A 14,082-nucleotide genomic window follows, 5' to 3' on the forward strand; every position below is an offset into this window, starting at 1 on the left:
AGTAATGAGTTTAATAAGTCAGTCGCAAGTCCATCTTCTAATTGCTCGATCCCAAATCTGTGGAATCACTCTGACTCCTCTCTTCCTCTCACACTCATGTTTATTTAATACATCATGAAATCCTTCTGGTTCTCTTTCAGAATTATACCCAGGTTCCAACCACCTCCATCTCCATTCCATCTCTGTCCCCACTATTATCACCCTGATTCAATCTGTCATCATTTCTCAGCAAGATTACTGCAACCCCCGCCATCTGATCTCCCTACTTCTACCCTTACCTTCCTATCGTCTGTTCTCAACCCAGCAGACACTGTGATCCTCCAACGTCTCAGACAGATCTTATCACTCTTCCACTCAAAGCCCTGCAAGGGCTCCTCACTTCACTGAAAGCAGAGCCCAAATCATTATAATGGCCTACATTTTCTGGCTCCTTGTGAGCTCTCTAACTTCCTCGCCTATTATCTTCACTTTCATTCACTTCATTTCAGCTACATTGGTCTTCTTGCTGTTCCTCAAACTCACCAGGCATGAGCCAGCCTCAGGGCCTTTGAACTAGCTGTTGACTCTGCTGAAATGCTCTTCTCCATGACTAACCCACTTTCTTCACCTCTCAGCAAGGTCTACTCTATCTAACAACAACTGTAGTGTTCCTTCTCCCCAACAATCCAATCTTGTTTATTTTGCCCTACTTTTTCTTTTCTCATAGCTATTTACCACCGTCTAAATACAAATTAAATATATTCTCTTTATAATTGAAGTATGGTTGGTTTTAAATATATTCTTTATGTTAATTGTTTATTGTTTCTTTCTTTCTACAAGAATACAGGGTCCATAGGACCTGGGAACTTTGTCTGTTTGTTCAGAAAACAAATTTCTATCTTCGTCATGGTTAGGTAAGAAGATTCTCTGGGATATTCCAGAGGTACAAGAATTTGTATCAGTAAATTGGTTCCAAATCTTTTAAAATTGTGCTATCTCACCTTGATACCACAATTCTCTGGGTAGAGATTTCTATTTCAAATTATTTACAAAAACTTGTTTACTTTCATCAGGTACATGATAAGGAGTAACGTATCCACAGACATCTGTCAGGGGATGGGCAAATCAACACCCAGAGCTGTCCAAGCCCCGTAGAGAAAAGAAAGTGTTGCCTGAGCAGGCTTTTCTTGCTTTGTCCTAAATAATCTTAAACCAGATGGCAAAAGCTAAACACTAAGTCTGCTGCCATGGAAACCACTATCACAGCATCCCATTCTAGAGCCCCACCTGTAAGATAAATGTTTGTCTTCCTCTTGTTACACTCTGAACCTGCCAAATTTCACTTTAAATCCTACTAGAAGGTACAGCTACCATGTATACACACCAGCTTGACAAAAATGTCTGTGAGAGACTAGTTCATAGACCACACCACACAGTCAAAATCCAGCAACACACAGAGAAAGGGTTTTACATAATTCGTCATGTTATTCCTCATTCAAGTCCCGCCTTTATTGTATATAAATTCATAGACCTTACCTTAATATTGCAAGCCTGCTCCATTAACCTTCTTGCATTTTCCTCTGCCCTGTATCTCTTTGGAAGCTGAACTCTGAAGAACTTCAAAGCACCTTCAAAATCAGCCTGCAGAAGATCTTCCTTTGAGGTCTACAAAATAATCACCAAGAATCATCATTGTATTTTAGCCTGCTTTCAGAACAAACACATTGAAAAAAGAACTTCTATTTTCCTGAATGCACTTTTATAGGCAAGATCTAGGTGAGTTTCAAAAATTTTTAGGAAGAGATTTCTAACTTCTTTATTATAAGCTGAACTAAGGCACCATAAATCCTAGAAGCAATTAAAGAATTAATTAACAGGCTAATATATTTAATTTATATTACCTGAAGATTAGAATAATGGATCCTGGCAAAGCTAACCAAGTTATAGCTTCGAGAAAAGAAAAACGCCAAAAAAGGAAAATAATGTGAACTCTGGAATAATCTGTGACTTTAGCTTGGTGGGCATTTTAAAGATATCTTTACAAAGCTGGCTGAAGACACAGACAATGCAACCAAAGCACATCAGAGTCACATAATTAACACCGAATGAGAGGATGGCTTTTCAACTAGTGACAGCAGCGCTCCAGTGAAGAAAGTAAGAAATTGTTCCAGCACCGTAAAGAATGCAATGAAAAAGTAAATGAAGCAAACCACTTAACTACTGAACTTCTCATAAAAACTACTGTTTGCAAAATTTACTTAAGAAATAACAACCGCTTAGAAATAAATACATGCGTGGACAGAAAAAAGACTGAAAGGAAATAAAACATTTCCCTGGAGAGTGGGATCATGTGTTTTTTTTTTTCCCCTTCCTTTTATTTTGCTGTACTTTCTGCAGTAAAGAGTTTGTAAAAAGAAAGGGAATAAATAGTTTAATAAACAACTATAAGCAATCATTGGAAAACACTGAGCTACAAATCAGAGACTGAGGCAGACTGGGTACACAGAAGTAGGCCAAAAAGAAATCAGATGCTTTAAAAGTCAGCACTTGGCTGTCAAAAACTGCATAAATAAAATGAAGGGGGAAAAAAAACATGGTGGCTAGAAATCACAGAACTCCACACTAATTCAAAATATTACTTTATTTAAGTTCGAATGTAAAGCTCATTAACATTAAAAACTGCATTGAAAGAGTATAAGGACATCACAGGAGTTCTAATGAGTCATTGTATCACCAGCGCCCTGGTCCAAGCCTTTGGCATCTCTCAGCTGGGCCACTGCAGCAACTGCCTGCCTAACTGGTCTCCCTGTTTCTGCTCTTGCTCCCCACAATCGACTCTCTTTATAGCAGCCAGATGATACTTTTTCAGATCATATTGCTTTTCTGTGTAAAGCTCTCCAATTGTTTCTACTGTGCTCAAAACAAAATCCAAAATCTTTACCCCTGCCCACAAGACCCTTTGTGATCTGGGGTCACTGCCTTCCCCTCCAACTTCATGCTGAATCACATCTCCCTCCTTGGTCTCAAGCTCCAAGCACACTGCCCTTCTTTCTGGTTCAAGTTCACTCCTAACTGCCCTTGCTCTTCACTCTGCCTGGAATACTCTTCTCCCAGAACTTCATGAAAATAACTTTTTGTGATCTAGATTTTAGCATAAATATGTGACTTAGGCCTTTTCTGAGCACTTAAATATTTTCCCCCCAGCCCACCAAATCATCTTCCGCCAAGTCATTTTCCAGTTTCACATCTGTTTTCCTCCTAAGGAAAGGGGCCCTGGCTGCCTTGCTCTTTGCTGTATCCACAGTGATAACACTAATGCCTAGAATATAGGAGGTACTCAATTAAATTTTACTGAATAAATGAATGAATTCTACTTTCATTTCTCTTTTGCTATACATATGTAATTTTCTCTCCTCCTCCTAAACAGAAACAGTAAAATAAAATGTATTAATTCACATAGCAGGCATTTTCACAGAGGACTAGGTTGGCCCAACTTTAGATCCACAAACCAGTGATTAGAAAATAGAGCTAGGTTAACAGTGCCAGAGGGAAAAACAAGCCTCAGTACATCTCAGATTTACTTCCTCCCTCACAGGTACTTAGACAAGTGGTGGAGAGAATGTTCAGCGTGACAGAGTGCTATCAACTCACCTTAACTTAGTTGGAAAAGGCAGTTACAGGAAACAACATCAGCCCCAAAGAGGGCCTCTCCAACTGAAATATCAACTGCTGAATTACTGCGAAAGCATCCACCTACCAGTTATACCGGACATACCACATCCCAAGTATTCCTTTTCCACCTAGAACACTGGTTTAGATGATTATCTCTTTGGTAACTGTTAGGAAAATTCAAGACAGGCTACCTCAAGAGTTTGCAGGAAAACAGGACTAGCAGCTTCCTCATTATTCAAAAGCCCCTAAGAGCACCTCTGCTATTTTCAGTGCAACTAACCTCTAGTCACCTGGAAACAGATGTCCCCAAATGGTGGGGAGCAGTCTCTTGCCTGCAGGCAGCAGCATGGTTACCTTATTTTCTAATAGTGCCCAAAGCCTAATTTCAAGTCCAGCCTCTAAGTTCATACAGAAGCAGAAACATAAGGATTAAAGATGAGAAATCACATATCCTCTGCCCTCTGGCTAGGCAGGCGTGGCCACGTACGCAGAGATGCTGTTTGGAAGAGGCTCTAGACTCAGGGGAGGTACAGCAAGGAGCTCCCCACCTGGATGGGGCTGAAGCCCAACTCAGGTCGAGACTCTGGAAACCAGAACTCAGAGCACCCTGTGACTGTCCTTTCCAAGACACCACTGTTGTCAGCGATGCCCAACTCAAGCCCCAGAAGAGAGGAGCTCTGATAATCCTGAGGTAAATGTGGAAAATGCATTTTATTCAATCCCCTAATCTCAGCCTCTAGAAAGTACCTGGTCAAGTACTTTAAATGTATTCAAGCAAGGCTGCAAAGATGGAATAAATCCATTCTAATTCTAGCTCTGGCTAACTCACGGTGTTGCATAATTCTCCATTGCTCTCCTGCTTTAAAAATGGGAATATCTTCAACCTCAAGTATTTGAGAATGAAGTAAGTTAAGGCACATGAGTGCATTCTGTGAACCCCAAAACAAATATGAGATGATAGTTTGGGAAGTTGTCTCTGTGTTGCCCAAATATGCTCAGATACTGGTATGTTAGTAGCTAAAAACAGTATCCTGCTATCACTGACATTTTAAATTCCATAAATCAGGCAGTCTAAGTTGTAAGAACTCATATTCTTCTCATGGACTGAAACAAAGTTAATTTCATTGTGAATGAAAAAAAAAAAATGCCAGAAGACAACCCCATGGAGGGAAAAAGGCCAGTAAGCAAAAAACACATTAATAAAAGCCTTGCTTGCCAGTGTTCCAGAAGACAACCTGCAGTCCTACTTTGATTCCGATGGGCTTTCTCCTCCAATTTTCTATCTTTAAGAGACCTCCATAATCATTAAATATCACCTCAAATGCCTTTGGATGCCACAAGAAGATTACAAGTTTAGAGGGCCAACTCTCCATTTTCTGACAATCTGAAAGGTTTTTCCTTCTATAATTGAGGAATAGATAGCTCTCGCTCTACAAAGATCTGGATGTCTAAAGAATTTATCAGAAAATTGTTTGCTTTTTAATAAATACTTTGTTAAATCATAATTTTTATACATATACGTGTGTATGTCTACATAGTGGGGTCACAGATTTTTTGCTGATAACATGTTCAGTGCCGAAAAAGTGGGAACTATATTTTTTAAAGCCTAAAAGGCCTCACCATCCAGAGATAAACATAGTTAACATTTGGTTACATTGCTTATATTCCTTTTTTCTTTCTCTATACATACATTTCATATGTATTTAACAAAATTTGAATCATTTTGTACCTATTATTTTGTTAAATATATGTATTTCACAAACGTCAAGCGTTGATATAATAATATCAGTCTAAACTACAAGTAGGGGTGCTTTCTATGAAACTAAAACATGGCTTCAACCACACATACCAATTTTCAGTGAGCTGATTATGGATATATTAACTTAACTGATGGTTACAATTAAGTTTACAATGACATGCTAACCCTCTCCTCCAACAATGAAGAGAAGTTTGACACATGATCTTGTGATAAGACCCAAGCTTTAAAAATATATACCCCTTGGGGTGGGGGGTTATAAACCAGTGGTAGAGTGGTGCATGAGGTCCTGGGTTCAATCCCCAGTATCTCCATTAAGAAAAAAAGAAAAAGGTGAAAAAACTATCTATACCCCTAAAAGAAAGACTAACATTTCAAGAAGCAAACTAAGTACCCAAAAGAGGGTGTGCTGGCTTCTAGACATTGTCCATCTGTACTCACTGCAGAGAACCCCATCAGGCTAGAAGAACTGATTTAAACTGGAAAGACTGTTCTTCAACTGGGAAATCCTCAGAGTTTTCTATATTGTTTTCAGAACCATAGTGAAGGAATAGTAAAATAATTAAAATGCAATTACTTTCCCAACATTATTTGTTAAGTAGTGTTAGCCAGAAGGTAATATAAACAAGAATTAGGGAACTTGAATAAGCAAAGACATGCTTGTACAATAAAGGAAAGAACTCTACCAGCTCTTGAATAAGAACTAATAAACGGTAACTTTCGAAAAGCAGGGCTCTACTAACACTCATCTTTTGCTCTCCAAACTTTCTGTCCAATCCTTTTACATGATGACATGAACCATGTTTACCAATTACATCTCCAAAGGTAACATTACCTCTTTCTTCATTTCTATGAACAGAACTATATAAAAAGATTACCTGGATAATTATAAAAACATTTAATCAAGTCTTATTTCTATTTCTTTTCAAGTAGGTAGAAATAAATATCTAGAGGCAAAGGTAAGAGGATGTTAATTTAAGAATCCTTCCCACTTGCCCCAGTAAAATGAACTAAGCTCATTGCCAGGCCCACAACAGACATCAACATATACTTGTTCCATGAATTCATAAAGGTCTGCTTCAAGCATATCTACTATTAAAAAGTTAAAATTTTAAAAATGCAAATTAGAAAGAAGATTTAAGGCTGATTTTGATATAAAAATTTATCTTCATATTTTGGGGGGCCTCAGATGTATACACGGTAACTTTTATACTTGAGTCTAACTTCTTTTAAGAGTTACAATCTCTTGAGTAATCCTCGCAGCACTCAGCAAGAGGTAAAAATGGGAGACAAACTTTCTCCTCTGCTTTTTCATCTCCTCTTTAAAATGAATGTTCTTTTTTTGAAAAGAATTTTCTCTGTTTCATTTTCGTTCTTATTTATGAAGAGGCATGCGGGCATGGGAAATGTAGAAGTATAACTTAAGAAGATAAATTTTGTAAGTACATAATTATGAAATTATGTGCTTCCTGCTCTTTCTTTGTCTGTCCATATAACTTTGTGTTTTAAGAAAGTCAACAAATTATAAAAACAAAAGTAGGATGCAATTTGACAGCATAAGAAATTTGATCAAAATTAAACCTTAAGTGCTGAACACTGGAATTTGACACAACACTGTAAAATGATTATGAATCAATAAAAAATCTAAAGAACCAAAAAAAAAAAAAATTAAACCTTAAAATGGCTACTAAAGGGACAGCTGGAGCATCTGACTATAGACACATGTCAATCCTCCTTGTCCTGAGAATCCCTTGGATTCACCACGCACAGAGCCCAGAACACGAATACTGAAACGACAGCCAACACTGTTAGATGTTGTTAATATATAATGATCTAATAGGATGTTTATATATGAATTTTTGAAATATTTATCTATTATTGTATAATTTAATTATTTTATTTTGGTGGGGAGAGGAGGTAATTAAGTTTGTTTATGTTTAAAGGAGGCACTGAGGATTGAACCTGGGACCTCATGCATGCTAAGCATGCGCTCTACCACTTGAGCTATACCCTGCCCCCCATATGATGTTAATATATAATGATCTGACAATTTCCCATGTCATATAATAGCAAAAAGAGAAAACAAATCTAGGGGGAAAAGGGAGAGAACTTGAACAATAACTAAAAGTTTTTCCTCGTTCTCCAAATTTCACATACTTACAGAACATGAACTTTGGCTACATGCCATTGCTAATACCATTCTGAGTGTGTTTTTCCCACTGAAAAATTCAGTGCCACAGTATCACATTTTAAAGCGATTAAAAAAGAGAAGGCAGGGTGGGTGGGAATGAACAGCTCTAACGTGTGAGTGTTAGCTCCAGATGCTGCTATTCCAAACGTCTCGTTGTTCTTGGATGACAAATCTTTCTTTAAGGGCTCTGATAAGCAGCAAAATCTAAGTGTGATTATTTTAGGGGATTATTTGAAAAACAAAACAAGACAAAACCAAACCCAGGCATGGTTCTCTTTCTCATCTTCACTATATTCACCACAAATGGCTTTTTCTTCCTTTAGTTATGGTGTCTTACAGGATTTCCATTCCGTTGAGAAATGTGTTTGGAGGTCTGGGAACTGTCTGGAAGCACAGGCTTTAGAAGAGGAAAACATTACTTAGCTGGTATCTAGGATACCTGTGTCTCTTGCTTTGGTATTTTAATTTCACCAAAGAAACGTGTGTTTGGCAAGTCTGCACATAGGATTTATGCCTGTGGTGACGTCTAAAATGGAGTGCTTGCATTTGATTCATCAACGGTAAACTATTCTTTACTAGGTGTACCTTTGAAGGAAAATACACAAAAATTCCAAATGTGCTTGATGTTCTCGTAGTTTGATGGTCCTTCTGTGAATCAGGGAATGATAAATAAGGCTCAGAGCCCAGATCTAAAAACACTGTCTTGGTAAATTTTCATTTATTTTGACCAGTTCATTAAGAAAATGACCTTGTCTTATATGAAAGAAAGAAAGAGAAAAAAAAAATACTGGGATCATAAAAGTAAAATTAGGGATCTGTATGTGTTTAACCTACACACATTCACATTCAAAACATGACTAAAACGCTAAACTTCAGTGCTTGCTCTCTTGACTGGTAATGGAAAGACTGCAACATTGTATATGGCAGGATTTCTCTTAGGACCATCCTGTGCAGATTAGCCATCGATCCAACATCATTAGCCAGTCCAATAACACAAGGCTGAACAACTGCACCTCCCCCTGGAACACAGGCTAAACTTTGAGCAATAACTCATTGGATAGCTGATCCCAATTCACAGTCATATTGCTAATTAAAGGGCATGTGATTTCCCAAAATGTAGAGTACCCTAGTTCTATCGGTAATCTTTTAAGTACAATACTGTGTAACAAAGTCAGATTTCCCAATGGCCCCACAGGCAACCTAGTATATACTTTTCATATATAAGGCAAGTGGCCTTAGTATCTGTAATGTTCGAGACCAAAACAACCTGAGGGATGGACCACCTCAGATAACTAACTGGGCAACCAAACTGACTGTATGGTTGTAGCACACAGGTATCTGAAGCTTGTGAACCCACCTCCCTATGAATTTCATTATTGCAACTTGCTTTACACTAGAGGCAGTTTAAAGTCAGCCCTGATGCAGATTTAAGTATGAGAGAGATTCTTAGTTAACAATTTTATGTTTTTCTTCAAGATGCTGAAAATGTAAATGCCAAGGGAAGGCAGCATTGGATCACTGTAAAGTTACCAATGGAAGCCCCTTGAGATACAAAGTTAAGTAGTCTTTAAGAATATGGAGATATATTAGACAAAAACTGATTCCTCAAAGAGATGTATAGAATTTGTTGAAATATATTTATCATTTCGTGGTGTTAGAGCTCCTGAAATAAAATGCTTTTTATTTCACTGTTAAAAAAAATTCCTTTCTAATAGAATCATGAATCTTCAGTTTTCTCCTTTATTAAGAAAAAAGAATGTGATACAGGGCAACAAAATTCAAGTGAGCATTAATGACCTCACCTAGGCATTAAAACCTAAGTATTAAGCTCTTCTTTCTTGACAATTACATTTCTCAAAAATACCAGCCCCCTCCCTATAACTGTATGCTGGTCATTGCATCTAACTTCACCTTGCAATGATAAACAGACTTTCCTCAGGGTGAGAAATCCTTTATGCGCATGGCTACTTAATATATCTGTTATGATTATACTGGAGAGACTATATTTACATGCAAATACGTACGTGAAGCCTGAATTAATAATTGTAAGGATAAGTATAAACAGAGATGAACAATTCAGTCCAGTCAATATTGTACTTCTGAAAAGACTCAAATATGAGAGAGTCAGATGAGGGAACAGTCTAGAATGGTATTAAATTCCATTGTATACCACAGACAAAGCTAAGTTATTCTTGTCCAGTCACCACATAACGGTATAGGACTACTGCAGCACAATTATATTATAGAACAGTTGCCAGGTGTAGTTCTCAAGCCACTAAAGAGAAACCCCCACACCAGTGATTGTGGGTATTTAATTTTAACCCTTGGTAGGAAGTGAGGAAGGGTGATTTTTCTCTTGTTTAGGAAATCAAAACCAAGCAAGCCAGACTTCCCGGACTTGCAGCACAGACCTACCAGCTTTAAGCCGCTTCAGAGATACACAGTTCGAACATTCCAGGAGAGAAATCTGTAATTTCCTAACCAAGGACTTTTAGGGGGTAAAATTGCCTATCAAAAAAACCCCCCAAAAAACAAAAAAACAATCGAATTGGCAATCAAATGGAGAGGTTAGAAAGCAAACCACACAGTCTAGATAAGTCACCATAATGTCTGTGGTAAAATTTAACCCTTTGGAGACATAAATAACAGAATGCCTCCATCAAGCACTTGGGTATTCTGCTTCATGGCTGAGCTTAGCCAGCCAGAAAAGCTCTTTTTTTTTTTTCCCTGCCACAAAGATAATGCCACTAATGTGGTCCTGGGCTCGGAGAGGAAAGCCTTATCTCCGCTAGCCAATTAAGGAGTGGCGTGGACCAGGCTCGGACAGAGCCCCAGGGCAGTGGCCGCGCAGCACCTCCTTCTCAGTGAAGTGGGGAGAAGGGGAAGCAAACAGGAGACCGCAAGCCTCGTCCAGGGAAACAAGCAATTCTCACAGAGGGTGGCAGATTCTCTACAAATGAAGTTCAATGAAAAACAGTCTCACCGCCAGAAGCCGAGGCACAAACAGACGATGCCCCATCCCCAGAAGTTCCAGCACCCGACACGCATACTCATTCACCAGCTTGGTCCTCTCGTCGTGCATGTCCTGGGACTTTTTGACAGGAGGTGTGAGCTTAGCAGCTGGGGCTGGGCAGGGCACCCCTTCTTCCATGAGCAGTAAGTAGGTATCCAGAATGAGAGAGCTGGATCTCTTAGCCACAATTTTGAGAACTGCGGTGGGAGGGGAGCCAGGCTTCGGTCTCCCCAGGAGCACGCACAAGCCAGTCTGTGGTGGGAATTTGTCTGCTAACGTCTCCACGAGAAAAACATTTTGGCTAAATCAGCCACTGTGCAAGCACCCCAAAGTAGACTGGAAATGAAATCAAATGCTGATCTAAATTAAAAAAAAAAAAACGGCAAAAGCAATCGAACGCAAGAGAACGGCCAAGAGTGATGCAGGAGAGTTCACATACGTGTGTAAAAATGGACAAGCTGCTTAGAAAGGTCTAGCATGTGTGTGAGAGCGAGCGAGTGTGTGTGCTGTGCGTGTGTGTGGGTGCGCGCGCGTGCGTGTGTGTGAGCAGACAGCAGCAGCAGTGGCCACGAAGCCAGGGCAGTTGTGAAGCTGCAAGGAGAAAAGGATGAGCTCATTGCAATCCCTGATTCGTGACAAGCAGCGCTGCTGCTGCTGCTGCTGCCTCTCGCTGTGAATCAGTAATGAAGGGGTAGGGAAGGAAGGGGAGGGAAGAGAAGGAGGTAGGTGAATGAGCATGCAGTGTGTGTCTCGGGGGAGAATGCTGTAATAGGAAGCCAATGGCGAGTCTGCCGTTGGACAGATGCGCTTCCCCTCCCAGTCCACCTTCAATCAGTGTTAGGCTGACAGCTTATGCTGTTGAATCCTAAACCCACAGACAGATGAACTAGCTTCTCCTAACGTGATGCTCACAGAAAAATCAGACAGCCTGCCGGCTGAAAGGCTGACCTTTATTCAGTCCTGCTTTCTAATAACGGTAACAGATACAAGTCTGTTTTAATACTGCCTATTCAAAGTGGGATGCTCCAGTCCTCAGTAGATTCTTGAAATCGCTACAGAAGAGAGGCTTAGAGGGGAAATTAGATAGAGGATGGACAGAAGAGCAAGGACTGAGAAATGACACATCCTCAAGTTGAAGTGTTTATGCAATAATGACTTTTTGCAATGTCAGAATGTGCGGAAGTACCCCAGCCTTCTGGGAAGGCTAGCTGCAATTAAAAGGAAGATTTTTAAAAATTTATTTTTATTTATTTTTAATTTTTATTGGGATATAGTTGATCACAATATTATGTAAGTTTCAGGTGTACAACATAGTGAAAAGGCAGATTTTTATAAACACACAATATGACAAAGCATAAAACCCTGCAACATAATGATAAGAGTATACATTTAAGGAACTATTCAAGTTGGGATTCTCAAAACACAAATAATTTTCCTAAGCCAAAGACCTTGATAAACACTGGCTAATAGTTCAAAACATGGGTTTTTAAAAAAAAATTTTTTGATTGAGTTATATTTGTTTTACAATGTTGTGTCAAATTCCAGTTTTGATAACTCTCTGATCAAATTAATCCTTCCCTTGTAATAATATAACTGAGAGTCCTCCACAGTTTAAAATTTTACAATCCATAATTTAAAGTTTTAAATTAATTTCCTTGCTGTGAATAATCATTGATTCTTCACTTATTTGCCCAAATGGGGGCAAAAGGACAAGATCACATTTAAGGGGAGTTTCTTAACTCTATCCTAACAATTAACTAATATGTATTCAGAATCCTGGTGCTAGAGTTCTGTAGCTGGTCTCGTGAATACCAGACCAGTTTCTCCATGCAAGCTGTAGCCGGGTACAAAGAGTCATGGAGCTGAGAGAGCCAGAGCAAGTTCCTCTGTGTCTTAGTTTCTTACTTTGACAAAGAAGAGTTACAGATTCCTGCAAGTAACAATGTGGACACATATTTATCAGCATAACTCTGTGATCCTGCTTACAGAAATAGATCAGTCACAGCACTGGGGATAAAGGAAAATATTGCCTTCCTTAACAGAATATTGTTTGGTTTCTTCTTCCAAATCTCAGGAAAATAAAACACTTTTTTTTTTGGTTAAAAATTTAAAGTATTATTAACAAATATCTTAAATAAGACATTTATACGTTGCTGTCAAGCCTTCTATTTTTTCCAAAAATGCTTTCTCAAAAAACTATACAAAGTAAAGATTTTAATGTAAAACAATCAAAGCCATTAGAATATGACATATATGTGTATGTATATATATGTGTGTATATGTGTGTGTGTGTGTGTGTGTGTGTGTGTGTATTTCAGATCTCTAAGGGTTTAGAGGAAATGTCTGATGGGCTACCAAGGGTGGGAGTTAGTTCAGCCAGCAGTGGGAAGAGGTTCTGGGCCTCTCATACCCAACCCCATCCCACTAACACCACACACAAGGAACAGTGCCATTTTTTTGTTTACATAGCAGAGTTCTGCATGAGAATTTGTTTGTTTGTTTGTGTGGAAAGTTCTGCATGAGATTTTCTTTGTTTGAAAAGAATTTTCATATTTAAGAACAAGGGGATACTTTGACTTGCAAAAGAAGGAAGAATTAAGTGACTCCTCTGCTAACAGGATTTTTTTTTATGTTTGATCTTTTAAAGGATAGGGGAGATATTTCCATCCAACTGACTTGGTTTCCAAGAACACTGGCAGAAGTATTCTTTTTTAATTTATATAAACCAGAAACAAAAAATTTATTGCCCAAAAGGATTCTGGTGAAAAGAAATAAAATTTAATCAGAAGACGTTGGAACTATACGATTTGGCTCTGATGCTCACAAAAGAAGTTAAAACTGTATGTACTAAGCATTAAATGTAAAAACTAAAATATGATATTTTAATGCACAAATCAAGTTACACTTAAAACATTTAGGCACATGTAATGAAATGCTATGTAAAAGGCACTACAGACAAGTGGTCATGTATTTCAGTTTTCCCCATCTCTCCATCATCCTGCTCCCCAAATATGTATATTCTGTGAGGAGGTAAATGGCACAGGTTCAGTCCTGGGCTCTGAGTGGCCCCTGCTGGGACGGCAGAAGTGGTTTTAGGGGGAGGTGGCAGGGGTCCAGAGCACACCCTCCCCAACAGGTATGAGGAACTGGGGCTACACCAGGGCCCCACAGAAGGCACTGGGGATGAAAGCAGTAGGGAGTCTGAGGAAGAACAGGGGGAAATGGGGGCAGGTCCAGGTGATTATTCCTACCAGCCCCTGAACCGAGATCCTGAACCAGAAGGGGCAGAGCTGGCACCAGTGGAGGGGAGGGAGAAGGAGGAGCTGCTGACATCCAAGACTGGAACTGCACCCTAGGGCTTCACTCATTAGAGGGTGAGGATGAAAATGAGGAGGGAGCCACAGCCCTGAGCAACCACAATTATATTCCCATGGATCCACAACATGCAGGGTTGGCGAAAAGAGCGAAGGC

At 39.1% G+C, this 14,082-nt stretch overlaps 1 protein-coding gene and 1 long non-coding RNA gene across 7 annotated transcripts in view; one reads left to right on the forward strand and one right to left on the reverse strand.

Annotated features, from left to right (window-relative positions):
- Positions 1-14,082, reverse strand: part of RABGAP1L (RAB GTPase activating protein 1 like) — a 569,757-nt gene that overhangs the window by 130,345 nt on the left and 425,330 nt on the right. For 4 of the 6 annotated variants that reach the window (XM_031688779.2, XM_072946070.1, XM_031688780.2 and 1 more), the window contains exon 19: positions 1,516-1,644. In XM_031688779.2, coding sequence (XP_031544639.1) covers positions 1,516-1,644 — 129 coding nt within the window. Of the gene's footprint in view, positions 1-1,515; positions 1,645-10,581; positions 11,297-14,082 lie in introns of those variants that run through there. The other 2 variants (XM_006199603.4, XM_031688782.2) reach the window with 2 other exon arrangements.
- Positions 1,305-2,317, forward strand: LOC140688033 (uncharacterized). The gene is made up of 2 exons (XR_012062699.1): positions 1,305-1,340; positions 1,582-2,317. It is a non-coding gene; the product is annotated as an uncharacterized lncRNA (long non-coding RNA).

Source organism: Vicugna pacos, chromosome 21 (genome assembly GCF_048564905.1).
Source record: "Vicugna pacos chromosome 21, VicPac4, whole genome shotgun sequence".
Lineage (NCBI taxonomy): Eukaryota > Metazoa > Chordata > Mammalia > Artiodactyla > Camelidae > Vicugna > Vicugna pacos.